The sequence below is a fragment of the Cucurbita pepo genome, chromosome LG15 (assembly GCF_002806865.2).
Source record: "Cucurbita pepo subsp. pepo cultivar mu-cu-16 chromosome LG15, ASM280686v2, whole genome shotgun sequence".
NCBI lineage: Eukaryota > Viridiplantae > Streptophyta > Magnoliopsida > Cucurbitales > Cucurbitaceae > Cucurbita > Cucurbita pepo.
In genome coordinates this window covers 2,314,889-2,332,742 of record NC_036652.1, presented here as the reverse complement: position 1 = coordinate 2,332,742, position 17,854 = coordinate 2,314,889, and the positions used below count along the sequence as shown (strand labels likewise).

At 34.4% G+C, this 17,854-nt stretch overlaps 2 protein-coding genes across 3 annotated transcripts in view; one reads left to right on the top strand and one right to left on the bottom strand.

Moving 5' to 3' along the window:
• LOC111811391 (phosphatidylserine decarboxylase proenzyme 2-like) overlaps positions 1-14,065 on the top strand; it is a 28,574-nt gene extending 14,509 nt beyond the window's left edge. The window contains exons 11-21 of the mRNA XM_023698206.1: positions 652-736; positions 1,292-1,403; positions 2,882-2,982; positions 3,593-3,640; positions 7,700-7,846; positions 11,085-11,180; positions 11,269-11,343; positions 11,459-11,551; positions 12,216-12,302; positions 12,383-12,433; positions 13,723-14,065. Of these exons, the coding sequence (XP_023553974.1) occupies positions 652-736; positions 1,292-1,403; positions 2,882-2,982; positions 3,593-3,640; positions 7,700-7,846; positions 11,085-11,180; positions 11,269-11,343; positions 11,459-11,551; positions 12,216-12,302; positions 12,383-12,433; positions 13,723-13,872 (1,045 nt within the window). The 3' untranslated portion in view covers positions 13,873-14,065. The remainder of the gene's footprint in view (positions 1-651; positions 737-1,291; positions 1,404-2,881; positions 2,983-3,592; positions 3,641-7,699; positions 7,847-11,084; positions 11,181-11,268; positions 11,344-11,458; positions 11,552-12,215; positions 12,303-12,382; positions 12,434-13,722) is intronic.
• Positions 14,066-15,597: 1,532 nt separating this feature from the next.
• On the bottom strand, positions 15,598-17,639 carry LOC111776449 (putative clathrin assembly protein At1g03050). Of its 2 annotated transcripts, XM_023655884.1 has the most exons (3): positions 17,149-17,639; positions 16,930-17,109; positions 15,598-16,810 (listed from the first exon to the last, which is right to left on the bottom strand). In XM_023655884.1, exons 1-3 carry the CDS (start codon positions 17,637-17,639, stop codon positions 15,679-15,681), a joined length of 1,803 nt encoding a protein of 600 aa, XP_023511652.1. In that variant the 3' UTR covers positions 15,598-15,678. The 2 variants fall into 2 exon arrangements, with proteins under 2 accessions (XP_023511652.1, XP_023511651.1); XM_023655883.1 differs by having other exon boundaries at positions 15,598-16,803; positions 16,923-17,639.
• Positions 17,640-17,854: the final 215 nt, after the last annotated feature.

The window sequence follows — 17,854 nt, the reverse complement described above, 5'->3', positions numbered from 1 at the left end:
GGGGGGGTGGGGGGGAATAAAGAAAATAAAGGAAAGAAAAGAAAAGAAAAAGCGAAGATTTCTCTCTACCCTAAAATCCAGCGCCTTTAAACTTTTTCCACTGAACCTTTGAACTACTGGAGAAACCTTGGCCCAAAAGGCTTTGAATGAGATAACTATCAATACAACGTACATAGTACACCATTGAGACTAAATTGGAAAAAGGATACCATTCTAAACTATCCAACAAATTTTTTTCTGGAAAAGAACGAAACTCTTGCAATTTTTTTCCCCTGAAGATGTTCAGCCAAATTGTAATGCACAAAATATGTTGCCGGTTTCATCCAAAAAATTGCGAAGGTTTCACTATTTGGGGAAGAGGCATAAGTTAGGACTACTTTTTTGGATTCTGTACACACTATTGAATTTAGAGTTAAAGCCAAGAATCCTACAATTTTAGAGGCCTTCAACTTCCAAGCAAGCATGTAAATGACTTTGGAAGTGGAAGAAACTTGTTCATCTGAGGCAAGGAGCATTAATGCACCTAATGTTTTCAAAACATTGAGTTAGGGGAGGGGAGGGGAGGGAAGGGGAGTGAGCTTTGTCATAACATATGATATTTGTCTCCATTTCTTTTTCTGTAGAGATTGAGAAATTTCAGATGCTTTGCAGGTGGATGTTTAAGTTAAGCGAATGGGCCCATTTTTCATCGTATGATGTTGGTCTAAACTCTGGTTCAAGTGCATCTCATATTGTAGTATGTACCTTCTCTAATTTTCACTTCCTTTTCAAATTAAGTTTCTTTCTTATACTAATACTCTTCCATGTAATTAATTACATCCAATGAAGTATTAATGTTTAGTGAGCACATCTGCAGCTTAATACATTCGTACATATTTTAAAGGGATTATTTTGGGAATGAAAATAAAAATTGTTCAACTTTAAGAGCATGTTTTTTTTCACAAGTTTCTAAAGGATCTAGATACCTAAAATCGATAATCTCTCTGGTAAATTGTTGCAAGTTCTCTGTTTCTTTAGTTTTATATCCACGTGTACCAGTGAAACTTTTTAGTGCATTTTACTATGCTTTGAAGAAACGTCAACATCCTTAAAAGAACAAAATAATCCAACATAGTAGAGAAAAAACAAAGAGATAATTTGGATCAGCATTTTTTAAAATGTAACCAAATATTTACTTTTAACTACTTCTGGGGAAATGTTTTTGAACTATTTGTAATATTATTGACCTCTTTCTGAGTTTAGTATCTTCATCTTTTACTTTTTGCTTGTTAGCTCACAGATTACTCTTTAGGTTTATGATCGGCAGAAAAAAAGGCTAGTGGAAGAGATAATTGATGGAAAGATTGTTTTGTCAATGAGGGCCATCTATCAGTCAAAAGTCGGTCTTGCTCTTATGGATAAAGGTATGATTTAGTTTGTGAAGAGGTCCTGAAATGTAACATATATACCCGTTTCAAAACTTACGAACTTATCTATACCTGTTAGAAAACCTATTGACCTTACTTTTCTATCTCCTCTGTACGATGGCTTGTTTCTAATTATTATTCATTATTATTTTAGAGTAATTAGTAATGCTATTCCACCGTTTTCACCCCTTAATGGTGGATCATTTGGAAAAAAAAGAAACAGTACCTCTGGGGAATAGGTTCAAACCCTTTCGTGGCTACCTATATGGAATATTAAATTTTACGAGCTTCTTGACAACCAAATATTGTTGGGTTAAGTGATTAATGTGTGGTTGCATGCATTGGCCTGAACACTGGAGATACTCGTGGATATAAGAAAGTATTGTTCTCGAGAAAGATAATTTTTAACCAAGGATTTCTCAGCTTTTTGTCAATGTTTCTATTCATTTAACATTTACTCTTCTAGTTTTACTTTTCTACTCCATTTAACACTTTTGTTTTCATAAAAGGAAGCAACTTTTCATTGGTCGAATGAAAGTGACCGACTAAAAGTGAACAATCCGACAGAACCTAGACCACCTAACATAATACCAAAAAGAACAATACAAATAAAAAAACTTGCAGCTGACAGTATACATTGACCCTGGTTAGCTTAGGGTTTGGTTTGGCTCTTTTGTTGGGCTGTTTTCTTGAATGTGTCGAGTATTCTTTCATCTATCTTAACAAAAACTCGGTTTCTCATAGAAAAAGAAGGAAAAAAAAAAAAAAAAAAAACATTGAGCAAACAACATCCACCTGCAACTGCAACTGAGCTGGAAAATAGGTCAACTCAAAAAGCTTTGCTTCACCTCTTGAACACCATTTCTCATAAAGACCCAAATCAACATTGAATAGAAAACACCAGTCTCAAGACCTCCATCGAGAACCAAAGCTAATTATCTGGAACACAACTACCCTCTTCCTGCTATTACTTCAAAACTTAACTCTTCTACAAGCTGTTGAAAATTCCTTGAACATAACCTGTAGTTCACCTTTCTATCTCTTTTTCCTTTTCTTTTCATTCTCCCTTTTATCTTCTTTATATTCTCTTTATTGTTTCCTTTGCTTTTCAAAACTCATCGATAAAGGACAGCCAATACCTGCATTCCAAAATCACCAAGCAAATAAGGAAACTGCTCCTCTTTCAAAACTCTTCAATGATACACTTTCCTCAATGTATATCTGCAAGAAACTTAAAAAGGCATTGAAAAAAAACTTTAGAATACTTTAACATATTACTTTAAGTACTAAATTTTAATTACTTTCACAGTTTCACTTGTGTAATTCTGATCTCATTATCAAATTTTGAGTTAAAACTTCAATTATATGCTCCACTTTTACTACTATCAGGTGGCTTTTTATTTCATATTATTTTATTTTTAATTCACTCCTTTGTTTGTTTGATTTAAACCAACATTCTTTGACGGTTAATGCAGGGGTGAAAGAACTCTTACATAGCATTTCTGAAAAGCAAGGAAAGCGGATGGATTCAGTTGAATCTGCAAAAGATATTCCACATTTCATTGAATCTTTCAAGGCAATGATTATTTTTGAGTTATTTCCCTTCAAGTTTCACTAAATTTCAAAATTACATATTATAATCGTCAACGTTTACTTTCTTGAGTTATTACAATTGTTAATAGGTTTAATCGATGGAGCTTCTGCACATGATAATGAAAAGTGCATAAATCCATGAAATGTTTTGAAGAAGATGGTTTAATACTAACCTAAATATAATTGAACTGACCTTGTATACTAGGTGCAAACAAAAAAGCCTTTTCTCTAACGAAGGGATATTTTCAATGACTGTACTTACGAATTGGTGGCGGGTGTCTTAAAATATTTTTACAAGGTGAAAATGTTAGAATTCTAAACCTACCATTTTCTAATTAGATTGTAAGAGCTAGAGAGAAAAATGAGATATTCATATGTTAAGGCAATGGGGAGGGAAGATTAAAACATCGCATTGGTTTGGCTAAAGTTCTTGAACCTTTAGAAGGAGATGGTTTAAAAATTGGCAGCCTGAATTTGACAAACCAATTGGAAAGAATTCATCTAGCTCTCCGGTCCTTTTGTACTTTTTGATCTCTTTAACCTATAGTTATGTAAGTCGCATCTTGGATGACAAAATTTATTGGGTTTTGCAGGATCAAATCAATATGAATGAAGTGAAGCATCCTTTAGAATATTTCAAGGTACACTATCTTTTATTTCAAGGTACAATGTAAAGATTGTTTTACTAGCCTGCATGTTTTGTTGAAGTATTGATAAAATATCAATTTTTTTCTTAGCTCATTAGATTATATTTTTTAGTTGAAAGTGAGTTTAACGTGGTATCATAGTAGGAGGTCATGGGATCGAGCTCCTATATTGTTATTTCCTTCCTAGTTCATATTGATAACTACTTATTGGACCTTTGTGCAAATTTCTTAACCACAAGTGAGGGATAATATTGAACCCTACGATTTGATCCTTGTTTCCACATTCCAAATATTGCTTTCTATTACAAGTTGGTAACATACCATAATTTTGTGCTCTTGAAATATCTATGACTTAGGTTTTGGAAAGCTTAAGTTTTTTGTCGTTACTTGAGTGCATCTTAGTAATGCATTTTGTAAAGCTTTAAAGTGTGGTTTACTGTTTGGTATCTCTCCTACCTTCATGAATCTAGATTTTCATGTTAAATGGAGAGGGAGAAAAACCCATAGTTTTTTCATTAATTTTCATCTCAAAATCTTGGGACGATGTAACTTTTTATATCAAGTTTTTTTCTAGTGTTTTACATGTGCAAGTAACACTTGTCTCTCGTTTCAAATTTCTGAAAGAAAGATTGCTTTATTTCTGTTTGTTGAGTTGTATCTTTGGCGTTGTGTGATTTGGGGATCAATTAACTGTGCTGTTTCTTACTCTTGAATATTTTTTGCCCACATTTAAACAGTCTTGACAATAGAATGATGTTTTCGTATGCCCTTTATATTCATTAACTTTTTCTCAATCAAAGGTTAGTTTTTCATTGAAAAAAAAAAAAAATAGGTGGACAAATTTGGCTTAAAAACTAAAAGGCTAATTGTTTTCACAAATATATTTAAGGCATTGATAGGAACCTATATAGAATATTGATATCCTACGTGTTCTCCAACTTCAGATATCGGAAGAGGGTTTATCTTGTGGGCTTAATATAGGTTGAATGACTTTACTCTTTTCTTCATTTTCTCATCTTATTAGTTGGGGTGGAGATTTGAACATCTATTCACTTGCAGGGGTTATAATGCCTTGTCTAATTGAGCAATGACTTCACTTGGGGACTCACAGTTAAACATAAATAAATATATTGAGAAAAAGATATTAAAGCTTCAATTTTCNAAAAAAAAAAAAAAAAAAAAAAAAAACATTGAGCAAACAACATCCACCTGCAACTGCAACTGAGCTGGAAAATAGGTCAACTCAAAAAGCTTTGCTTCACCTCTTGAACACCATTTCTCATAAAGACCCAAATCAACATTGAATAGAAAACACCAGTCTCAAGACCTCCATCGAGAACCAAAGCTAATTATCTGGAACACAACTACCCTCTTCCTGCTATTACTTCAAAACTTAACTCTTCTACAAGCTGTTGAAAATTCCTTGAACATAACCTGTAGTTCACCTTTCTATCTCTTTTTCCTTTTCTTTTCATTCTCCCTTTTATCTTCTTTATATTCTCTTTATTGTTTCCTTTGCTTTTCAAAACTCATCGATAAAGGACAGCCAATACCTGCATTCCAAAATCACCAAGCAAATAAGGAAACTGCTCCTCTTTCAAAACTCTTCAATGATACACTTTCCTCAATGTATATCTGCAAGAAACTTAAAAAGGCATTGAAAAAAAACTTTAGAATACTTTAACATATTACTTTAAGTACTAAATTTTAATTACTTTCACAGTTTCACTTGTGTAATTCTGATCTCATTATCAAATTTTGAGTTAAAACTTCAATTATATGCTCCACTTTTACTACTATCAGGTGGCTTTTTATTTCATATTATTTTATTTTTAATTCACTCCTTTGTTTGTTTGATTTAAACCAACATTCTTTGACGGTTAATGCAGGGGTGAAAGAACTCTTACATAGCATTTCTGAAAAGCAAGGAAAGCGGATGGATTCAGTTGAATCTGCAAAAGATATTCCACATTTCATTGAATCTTTCAAGGCAATGATTATTTTTGAGTTATTTCCCTTCAAGTTTCACTAAATTTCAAAATTACATATTATAATCGTCAACGTTTACTTTCTTGAGTTATTACAATTGTTAATAGGTTTAATCGATGGAGCTTCTGCACATGATAATGAAAAGTGCATAAATCCATGAAATGTTTTGAAGAAGATGGTTTAATACTAACCTAAATATAATTGAACTGACCTTGTATACTAGGTGCAAACAAAAAAGCCTTTTCTCTAACGAAGGGATATTTTCAATGACTGTACTTACGAATTGGTGGCGGGTGTCTTAAAATATTTTTACAAGGTGAAAATGTTAGAATTCTAAACCTACCATTTTCTAATTAGATTGTAAGAGCTAGAGAGAAAAATGAGATATTCATATGTTAAGGCAATGGGGAGGGAAGATTAAAACATCGCATTGGTTTGGCTAAAGTTCTTGAACCTTTAGAAGGAGATGGTTTAAAAATTGGCAGCCTGAATTTGACAAACCAATTGGAAAGAATTCATCTAGCTCTCCGGTCCTTTTGTACTTTTTGATCTCTTTAACCTATAGTTATGTAAGTCGCATCTTGGATGACAAAATTTATTGGGTTTTGCAGGATCAAATCAATATGAATGAAGTGAAGCATCCTTTAGAATATTTCAAGGTACACTATCTTTTATTTCAAGGTACAATGTAAAGATTGTTTTACTAGCCTGCATGTTTTGTTGAAGTATTGATAAAATATCAATTTTTTTCTTAGCTCATTAGATTATATTTTTTAGTTGAAAGTGAGTTTAACGTGGTATCATAGTAGGAGGTCATGGGATCGAGCTCCTATATTGTTATTTCCTTCCTAGTTCATATTGATAACTACTTATTGGACCTTTGTGCAAATTTCTTAACCACAAGTGAGGGATAATATTGAACCCTACGATTTGATCCTTGTTTCCACATTCCAAATATTGCTTTCTATTACAAGTTGGTAACATACCATAATTTTGTGCTCTTGAAATATCTATGACTTAGGTTTTGGAAAGCTTAAGTTTTTTGTCGTTACTTGAGTGCATCTTAGTAATGCATTTTGTAAAGCTTTAAAGTGTGGTTTACTGTTTGGTATCTCTCCTACCTTCATGAATCTAGATTTTCATGTTAAATGGAGAGGGAGAAAAACCCATAGTTTTTTCATTAATTTTCATCTCAAAATCTTGGGACGATGTAACTTTTTATATCAAGTTTTTTTCTAGTGTTTTACATGTGCAAGTAACACTTGTCTCTCGTTTCAAATTTCTGAAAGAAAGATTGCTTTATTTCTGTTTGTTGAGTTGTATCTTTGGCGTTGTGTGATTTGGGGATCAATTAACTGTGCTGTTTCTTACTCTTGAATATTTTTTGCCCACATTTAAACAGTCTTGACAATAGAATGATGTTTTCGTATGCCCTTTATATTCATTAACTTTTTCTCAATCAAAGGTTAGTTTTTCATTGAAAAAAAAAAAAAATAGGTGGACAAATTTGGCTTAAAAACTAAAAGGCTAATTGTTTTCACAAATATATTTAAGGCATTGATAGGAACCTATATAGAATATTGATATCCTACGTGTTCTCCAACTTCAGATATCGGAAGAGGGTTTATCTTGTGGGCTTAATATAGGTTGAATGACTTTACTCTTTTCTTCATTTTCTCATCTTATTAGTTGGGGTGGAGATTTGAACATCTATTCACTTGCAGGGGTTATAATGCCTTGTCTAATTGAGCAATGACTTCACTTGGGGACTCACAGTTAAACATAAATAAATATATTGAGAAAAAGATATTAAAGCTTCAATTTTCTACTACTTTTAAATGACTTGCAAGTAATTCGTTTTTTTTTTCTGAGTGCTGGAATTGGGAAGAGGATGTTATTACTATCCTCTTGCATATTTGAATTTTCTTAATAGTGCATAACCATCTGCATTAGCTGTGGCATTATTTCAATTCAGCTTGGGTACAGACAAATTTATTTTGTATTATTGATTTAAGAGCGGTTTCTGCCAAAAAAAATATATCTTTTTGACTCTCACATTTGCAGACATTTAATGAATTCTTTATAAGAGAGTTGAAGCCCGATGTGAGACCAATTGCACATGTGGAATGTGATGATGTTGCAGTATGTGCTGCTGATTGCCGATTAATGGCATTTAAATCAATCGATGACAGCCTAAGGTTGTGGATTAAGGTACTTTCTACCTTTAATAATGTCAATATAGAGTTTATGGACTCTTGCCTACATATGTTTTTCATTAAAGTTATTTAGCAAGTAGTTGGTGGATTATGTTTATTATTCTTAAGTTGGAAAATTGATAGAACTTGGTTCCCAAAATTGACATTTAACCCAGATGCGACCTAGATGTTTTATTTGAAGGAAAATTGTCAAAAATTAAGCCTCCTTTTCATAACCATTTTGTTTCTAGTTATCAGTTTTTGAAAATTAAGTGTAGAANAGTATTGATAAAATATCAATTTTTTTCTTAGCTCATTAGATTATATTTTTTAGTTGAAAGTGAGTTTAACGTGGTATCATAGTAGGAGGTCATGGGATCGAGCTCCTATATTGTTATTTCCTTCCTAGTTCATATTGATAACTACTTATTGGACCTTTGTGCAAATTTCTTAACCACAAGTGAGGGATAATATTGAACCCTACGATTTGATCCTTGTTTCCACATTCCAAATATTGCTTTCTATTACAAGTTGGTAACATACCATAATTTTGTGCTCTTGAAATATCTATGACTTAGGTTTTGGAAAGCTTAAGTTTTTTGTCGTTACTTGAGTGCATCTTAGTAATGCATTTTGTAAAGCTTTAAAGTGTGGTTTACTGTTTGGTATCTCTCCTACCTTCATGAATCTAGATTTTCATGTTAAATGGAGAGGGAGAAAAACCCATAGTTTTTTCATTAATTTTCATCTCAAAATCTTGGGACGATGTAACTTTTTATATCAAGTTTTTTTCTAGTGTTTTACATGTGCAAGTAACACTTGTCTCTCGTTTCAAATTTCTGAAAGAAAGATTGCTTTATTTCTGTTTGTTGAGTTGTATCTTTGGCGTTGTGTGATTTGGGGATCAATTAACTGTGCTGTTTCTTACTCTTGAATATTTTTTGCCCACATTTAAACAGTCTTGACAATAGAATGATGTTTTCGTATGCCCTTTATATTCATTAACTTTTTCTCAATCAAAGGTTAGTTTTTCATTGAAAAAAAAAAAAAATAGGTGGACAAATTTGGCTTAAAAACTAAAAGGCTAATTGTTTTCACAAATATATTTAAGGCATTGATAGGAACCTATATAGAATATTGATATCCTACGTGTTCTCCAACTTCAGATATCGGAAGAGGGTTTATCTTGTGGGCTTAATATAGGTTGAATGACTTTACTCTTTTCTTCATTTTCTCATCTTATTAGTTGGGGTGGAGATTTGAACATCTATTCACTTGCAGGGGTTATAATGCCTTGTCTAATTGAGCAATGACTTCACTTGGGGACTCACAGTTAAACATAAATAAATATATTGAGAAAAAGATATTAAAGCTTCAATTTTCTACTACTTTTAAATGACTTGCAAGTAATTCGTTTTTTTTTTCTGAGTGCTGGAATTGGGAAGAGGATGTTATTACTATCCTCTTGCATATTTGAATTTTCTTAATAGTGCATAACCATCTGCATTAGCTGTGGCATTATTTCAATTCAGCTTGGGTACAGACAAATTTATTTTGTATTATTGATTTAAGAGCGGTTTCTGCCAAAAAAAATATATCTTTTTGACTCTCACATTTGCAGACATTTAATGAATTCTTTATAAGAGAGTTGAAGCCCGATGTGAGACCAATTGCACATGTGGAATGTGATGATGTTGCAGTATGTGCTGCTGATTGCCGATTAATGGCATTTAAATCAATCGATGACAGCCTAAGGTTGTGGATTAAGGTACTTTCTACCTTTAATAATGTCAATATAGAGTTTATGGACTCTTGCCTACATATGTTTTTCATTAAAGTTATTTAGCAAGTAGTTGGTGGATTATGTTTATTATTCTTAAGTTGGAAAATTGATAGAACTTGGTTCCCAAAATTGACATTTAACCCAGATGCGACCTAGATGTTTTATTTGAAGGAAAATTGTCAAAAATTAAGCCTCCTTTTCATAACCATTTTGTTTCTAGTTATCAGTTTTTGAAAATTAAGTGTAGAATCACTACTCAACCTAGCCAAAATTAGAAAAGAAAAAAAAAATATAGTTTTTGGAACTTTTCTTAGAACTCAAATGTTTTTTCAAGGAAGATGGAAAACTTACCTTTTTTTTTGTGTGTGGTAAACATGCTGATCTTTTAAAACCAGAAAATAAGAAACAACATGATTACCGAATGGAGGTGAAAAAGCCGAACTGAATTGACCGACTAGTATAGAAATCATGCAAAGAGAATATATACGATCTGGGGCTTACCACTTATGAGTGGCAAGCAAGAGTTAAGAGTAAGTCGGATAAGATGGATAATAGTTCCCTGGTTGGGATATGCTCAATCTTATCCTTTGTCTTTCCTTTTTTCCTTTCCTTTGGACCAGAAACAAGGAAAGAAACTGAAAACATGTGTTTCAAGGAATGACCTTGTTTTACGAAATATTTGTGTAATTTTTAGCGTTAAAAAAGATATTTGTGTAATCTATTAAATAAGGGAAGTAGTCAATTTTTCTAATTTATTTGTATTATTACCTCGTATTTAGGGATCTATTTAGATTTATTGTTACCATTTAGTTAGTTATAGAAAGCCATGCACCAAAAAATTATACTGAAAAGTAGAAAGATAATTGAGACTCTATGTTCTTAATAATATAAAGAAATACTGGCAGAGCTCTGTATAATGAGAAAAAAGTATTTTGTTCTATCTTCCATGACCAAGTCATCTCGTGCCTCTCTTGGTGGCATGGGCTGTTGCAATTAATTTTGCATTGCATGTTAATGATAAAAATAAACTAATCTAAGCAGGAAGAATATAAACGGGAAAAAGTATATCATTTCCCTGCTGTAGCCGATGACTTACAATTTGGTGTGGAGCCGTAAACTATGTTTTGTTTCCCTTTAAACACCCTTCTTGTAGTGGACAATTCCTTTAAATACCCTTCTTGTAGTGGACAAAAAAACTCACGTAAAAAAACATATTTAGATGGAATATTGCAAATATTTCAGTCAAAATGTAATAGATGATATTCTAAATAATTCTGATGAAAATATACTTTATTGAAATTGAATGCTTTATCAGGAAATGAAGAAAAACTTTTGATAATGCGTTTCCATAATATATTAGGTCTACCCAGAAGAAAACATGTCTGCACTAATTGCAGAATAATAGAACTTGAATTGTACAATAACATTTTTGGGTATTTCCACATTTCAAATTGTTGTTTTGGACTTGTAGGGGCGGAAGTTTTCAGTTCAAGGTCTTCTAGGGCAAGAGATAAGCGCGGGTGCTTTTATGGATGGGACGTTGGTGATATTTCGTCTGGCACCACAAGTATTTACCTTATTTTCCCTATACATAACAGGGTGATGTATTTAACCTTATCATTTATTATCAGCTAAGCAGGATTACTATGTTTCAGGATTATCATCGCTTCCATTTTCCAGTCTCTGGATTCATTGAACAAATTGTGGACATACCTGGATGCCTGTATACTGTATGTTTATTGAATGCATAAAAATCTTGCTTCGTTTTTTTTTTTTACTTTTTTTTTAAACATGATTTCAGATCTTGCACTTTCCACTAAACTTGTTTTTTTTTATCCTTGCTAGGTTAATCCAATTGCTGTCAATAGCAAGTATTGCAATGTCTTCACGGAAAACAAGCGATCAGTAGCTATAATTTCATCTTCTGATTTTGGCAAGGTTTATCCTTTTACTTTTGGTCTTTTTAAATATCTGAGAACACTGTTTACTACTTCCAGATGTTGGTTATAAGGCGAGTGCACAAATTAGTTGGTAATATTTATATGAAAAAGATTGTTTTGTGTGAAAGAGAAATACTCTATGTTAGCCCGAACTTCAGTAATATGTCCTGATTTCTAATCGAGTGGTATGGAATTTTTTACAAACTTGCATCCCACTATGTGTTATTTGTTTAAGAGATCAAGCATCTAGATATATATATATATATATATATATATAACTGAAATTGCTACGGAAGGAGACCTCAAGTTCTAATATCACAAGGAACCTCTTTTAAGTTTTAAGTACCTTTGTTACGTTAACAAACTCAATCAAATGCCGTTGTAGATGTATGAGTCTTATGATTTTATATTACTTAAAAAACTTAAGCATATTACTTAGGTTATGATTTTCTTTTTCCGACAATTTTCTTGAATTTGCTGCATTCTTTGGCTAACTGTCAGCTGTGACTTTCATATTTGTTGAGTTGTTGTTTGCCAATGGCTTGCAAGTATACTATATTAGGCGCTTAGCTATTTTATATTTCCTGACCTCTTATCTATGGAGTTGAAAGACAAAAACACCACATTATTCTTTTAACAAAGAGTATCGCCATCTACTATAGGTTGCTTTTGTTGCAATTGGAGCTACCATGGTTGGCAGCATAACCTTCACAAAAGGGAAGGGAGATTATGTAAAAAAAGGAGAAGAGGTAAATTTACGATAAATACCTTCTTCATATGTAGCATACTTACGATGGCTTAACTTCTAACCGATACCCTTTTTCTGCAGTTTGGGTATTTCTCTTTCGGTGGAAGTACTGTAATTTGTGTCTTTGAAAAGGCAAGTGTTCATTTAATTTGTCGTAATTTAAATTTTTGTTTCTATGTCCATTAATTCAATTACTTCATACCAACCACGTGGAGGTTGAAATCTATTTCACCTGACATAGCTGTACTAAGGGAGATGCTGAAGCTATTTTTTGTTTTTTTTAGAAAAAGCTTGCATTGATGGAACTCTTTGGAAGATAACTAAAAATTTCAAACTGAAGTGATTGAAAGTTTGGGAAATCTTAGAAGTTTTTTTTCTTTTAGATCTTTTTTCGCCTGAAGTATTTATGAAAAGAAGTTGGTATGCTTGGGTCAAATATTCACATTTTCAGAAGAACAAGAATACAGCATTTATTTATGCCATCTGCTAACATATCAGAAGAATCGAAAGGCAACAGTATAAATGTTCATATTTCAACAACACAAGCATTGTGGAACTGAAAGTTGGTCAAAATTGCTTTCTACAATCTTACAGCTGATGATGTGCACTTTTCCTAGCCATTCAGTGTGTGGAAATAAGTGCTTTTTTAAGTTAATCACTTATTGTATGTGTACTTTTAATAGGAAATTTGTTACATGCTTCATCCAAAAGCACTAAACATTTTTTTTCTATAAAATTTCAAGCCACTTTTGATCATCACAATTTCAAAACTCCCTTTTAATTGATCAAAAGCACTTTTTATCTCTCTAAAATTTTAGTCACACTTTCAGTTTTCTATAAGCACTTTAAAAGGTATGTGAAAGATACTTCATCGACATTTTGCCTAGTTTTTCCTCATTGATGCGTGTTTCCATAAAATGATTTAGTTGTAGTCTCACACCTGATCATAGTTGATATTTAATCACTAGATTTCATAATTATGTGTGGTACTTTTGGTGTACTTATGTGTATATTTTCATCATTATCGTTGAGATTTTTCCACTTTTATCTGGATTTACAAATAGGCATAGTTCAGTTAATTCGATCGAGCATGGTTATCACTATGGGTATGAATTTGAAGCCACCCACCAAATCTTCATTGATTTTTCAACTTTTATGCAGCCTATATTACTTGACATGTGCTCTATACATTTTTTCGCTCCTCTTCCCCCAGCTATGTGTTTTGTTCACAAACCCATTAGCTGATGTAGCCTATCAAATAATGTGTTTTGTGTATAAACAAAGATCCAAACTTATACCTGCATATGAATTAAAAGTTTCTATTCTATTCTGATATTTAGTTTTGAGTAATGTGAAAAGTTCCACTCGTACCAGCTATCTATTACAAGTTTTTGAGATACAATCTGGAAATTTTGATGCAGGACTCGATCCAGATAGATGAGGACCTGTTAGCAAATAGTTCCAGATCACTTGAAACTTTGGTTCGTGTTGGGACTAAGCTTGGTGTTTCTACTAGAAGAGTTTCTCAAGCTGATTTGCCAGATGTAAGACGCTGTGCCTTGGATGACTGAAAATGAGCTCATCAGTGTATGTCGTTTTCTACCTTGTTCATAGTTATCTTGAGTATTTTCTGAATCTGTCAATTCCATCTATTTACTCTGATATTGTCGCCATCCCACGGAGGCAGAAGAAAAAACAAAAAAGGACAGATCTGATTGATTTTGTGAATACCAATAAAACCAACTGTGTTGTATGTTGCCTGCATTGATTTTTGTATTTCATTTTCTTTAGGTCTTGGAAGAGGACATATTTGGCTAATTAAATGGATATTAATTTTCTTAAGAAGCAGAAAACCTTTCATTCCAAATGGTCAAGAAGAATATAAAAGAGAACTTCATTTCTCTTTATTCAACAGTTATCAGAAGTAGAGTAGTGCCATGTTAACTCACTAATTCACCACTTAGATCTTGTTGCCTTCACCCGCTCATAACTCTTATTTCCAGGAGTTATTTATGAGAAATTTGTGATGTTTAAGTTTTTTGTTGTGGTTTATGTACGTAAAACAGTTGCAATAACATTATGTTATAGGGCTAAACTCATGCATACTTCTTGTGAGATTCCAATCGGTTGGGGACGAGAATGAAACATTCTTGATAAGAGTGTGGAAACTTTTCTCTAGCAAACGTGTTTTAAAAACCTTGAGGGAAGCTCGAAAGGGAAAAAGCCCAAAGAGGACAATATCTGCTAGCAGTGGGCTTGAGTTGTTACAAATGGTATCAAATTTAGACACCGGGCAATGTGCTAGCCAGGAGGCTGAGTCCTGAAGGGGGGTGGACACAAGGCAGTATGCCAGCAAATACGCTGGGCCCCGAAGGGGGGTGGATTTGGGGGCTCCCTCATCGATTGGAGAAGGGAACAATGCCAGAGAGGACACTGGTTTNGGGGGGGGGGGGGGGGGGGGGGTGGATTGTGAGATCTCACATTGGTTGGGGAGGAGAACGGATCATTCTTTATAAGGGTGTGGAAACCTCTCCCTAGCAGACGCGTTTTAAAAACCTTGAGAGGAACCCAAAAGGGAAAGCCTAAAGAGGACAATATCTGCTAGCGGTGGGTTTGGGTTGTTACATTTCTAGAAATGTTATATAAGAAAATCCGTATGGGACATTCTTGACGAACATTTCTTTTTATCTTCCAGAGCAGATTATCTAGGTTTGTCTGCCATTGCAGGGTACCATTGATCTTGTCTTAGCAATAGTATCATGAATTGAGTGCATAATCCAGACTCATTTTCTTCACTGATTTTATTTTCCTAGAAAAACAAGTTGGTCGGCGAATGACTCAACCTATGTATCCGGTATTTACACATTCTACTTCGAGGTGTAAATCACTGAAACTATTTACCCTGAAACTATTTACCCTGCCCCTGTGTTAATGAAAGAATCTCATTTTGGACTTTGACCTTGCGAGCACCCACTCAAAATAGGGAGGGCGCACTACCGCGAGAGAAAGAGCTCCTAACTACCGTATAATCAATATCTCGTTACCCCATGCATACAATATAGCTAAAAGCTGCCGTAAGTATAATGGATGCCGTAAGTATAATGGATTACAGGAGACTTTTACAACTAGGAGATCAGAAAATTAAATAAACACAAATCTAATGTTAAATAAATTGTTTATTTACCTTGTGTCATCCCTACCAAAAGTAACAGCACATACAAACACTGTATTGTCGTCTTTTACTGAGTAAAAAAGCACAAGAAAAAAGAAAAAAATGAAACTAAGGACCATAAAATTACAAGGTGAGTTAATGAACCGTTAGGAGCTTGTACGAGAGTTGGTTTAACTGCCCTAACAAGTGAGAGTGAGCCATAACCCTAGTAACTGTGTGTGTAGCCTCCTGTATAAGGGTTGGGCTGTATTTGTCTCCCATCCCTTGCATATTGCTGCCACATGAGCTGCTCCTCCACCAACAGCTTCTTTTTCCTCTCCATCTCCGACATCTGAACATATGCCGGAGGTGCCACAGCCACCGATGCAGCAAACGGGTCGCTCATGACCGAGGATGAGCTTGCCACACCGCCTTCCGAGGTCGAAGGGGCTGGCAATGCAAGCATGGCTGGTCTCCCTGCAGACCCAAGTGCCATGCTGCTTGCACTGCCACTCACCCCATAACCTGAGCCAGCCATTGTTGACATCGTTGTTGTTTGCTTATACATGCCATCCAAAAGAAGCATATCAAAACCTCCACCAAGGTCAGTTCTTTGATTTGATAAATTGCTTGCTGATTGAACCAATGCAGTTTCCCAATCTGGTGCGTCGTCGCTAAAGGCTTCCCACGGTAGAGCTGGTACCGAAGCGTCGATAATCGGAGCACTTCCATCGAATAAAGCAAACGCCAATTTCTCTGCATTTTCTTCTCTTGTCATTTGATGCTCCTCATCAAGGTTCAAGAAATCACCCATCATAGGATTATGTTCATCCCTCTTCTCTTTTGCTTTCATCTCATTAGTTTCATTCTCTTCGTTCACTAATAAGGCTGTTTGTTCCTCCTCGAAGCTCTCAGGTGGTGGAAGAGCTTTAATGGAATTCATGTCGTGTTCGTGTTCTTGTTCTTCCTCTTCCTCTTCCTCTTCCTCTTCGTCTTCGTCTTCCTTTGTGATTTCCACTTCATCTCCTTCATTTCTTAGGCATTGAGCCAAGGCAGACTTGTCCTTGATGAACTCATCCATGACTTCGAGTTTCTTGGGAGTAATCTTTTCGACTTCTGGGTACTCGGTCGAGCGAGCAATTCCAATGCTTCTACACCAAGAATAGAACATTTCTAGTTCATCAAATTGCTTCCCAACACGACAGAAAACCTCATACACTCTGACACAGTCGCGAATCTTCAAATCCATGAAACGATCAATTAGGATTCCCATAGTTTCGGTTATGTCATAATATATTTGGAAACTCTCCTTTACGATAGGATATAATGCCACTAACACCACCCTGTTTATNAAATAAATCATGTGAAGTTTAGATAAAATAAAGAAAATAAAAAAACTAATCAATTTCATCTAGTTTAATAGCCATGAGAGATAATTCGAACGAACACATGCAAACACACGACACATAAATGAAACGAACCTGTTGGACGACAAGCCAAAAAGCGTTCAAGAAGCTGCTGCAAATGTTGTGTCTTTGAAAATAATTGTTCAGTTGTCATTTCATGTAACGGAGTGGCTCTTATCACAATAGTCTTATTATTATCATTGTCGTCGTCATCGTCATTGTTGGTATTACTACTATTACTATTTCTATTACTATTTTGTTGTTGGTCTTCTTCCTCTAGCAATCCAAACGCACTCCTTCTCCCCCTCCGACTTTGCATCCTATACTCAAGCCTTTCATCAAGGTACAATGCATAAGTACGAACAAACGCAGAATAATCCCAAGAATTCGACTGAGAAGTATCTCTAAAATCCGACATGTTTAGAAACCTCGTCCCACGCCTTGTCGAGAAAAAAATCTCTTGCTCGTAAGCCGGGTCCCCTTCCGACACCAAACGTTGTATTAACATTAGTGTTTTGAGTGCCACCGTCCAATCCTTTGTCTTGTTCAATCGCCTAGACAACGTATTAACACATGCACTTATGTAAGCCTTTGAGTAGCATGTGAGGCTTAGAATCTCTCGCACATGGCGCTCCTCAGCTGGGTATTCTTCATGTCGTGTGGCTTTCACGATGGCCACTTCCAAATCCGACAAGGAATTGCTGCTACCCACCTTGGCCAAACCTATGCTTGTCTTGTCCTTCACAGCTCCTAATGCTCTTCTAATCTTGCTTGGCGCCATGGATTGTTTGGTTTTTTTTTTTTTTTTTTCTCAATCTTGTCACTTTTTTTCTCCTCTTCTAACCTTTTCTTTGCTTTTTCTTGGTGGGTTTCTCTTTTCTTCCTCAAATTCAACGTTCTATCAACGTTTCATTGTCCATCATTCTCGCATCAAAAAGTGGGAGGCTTTGTAATGTGTTCATCATATAAGGCTATTTTAGTTTGTTTATTAATAGA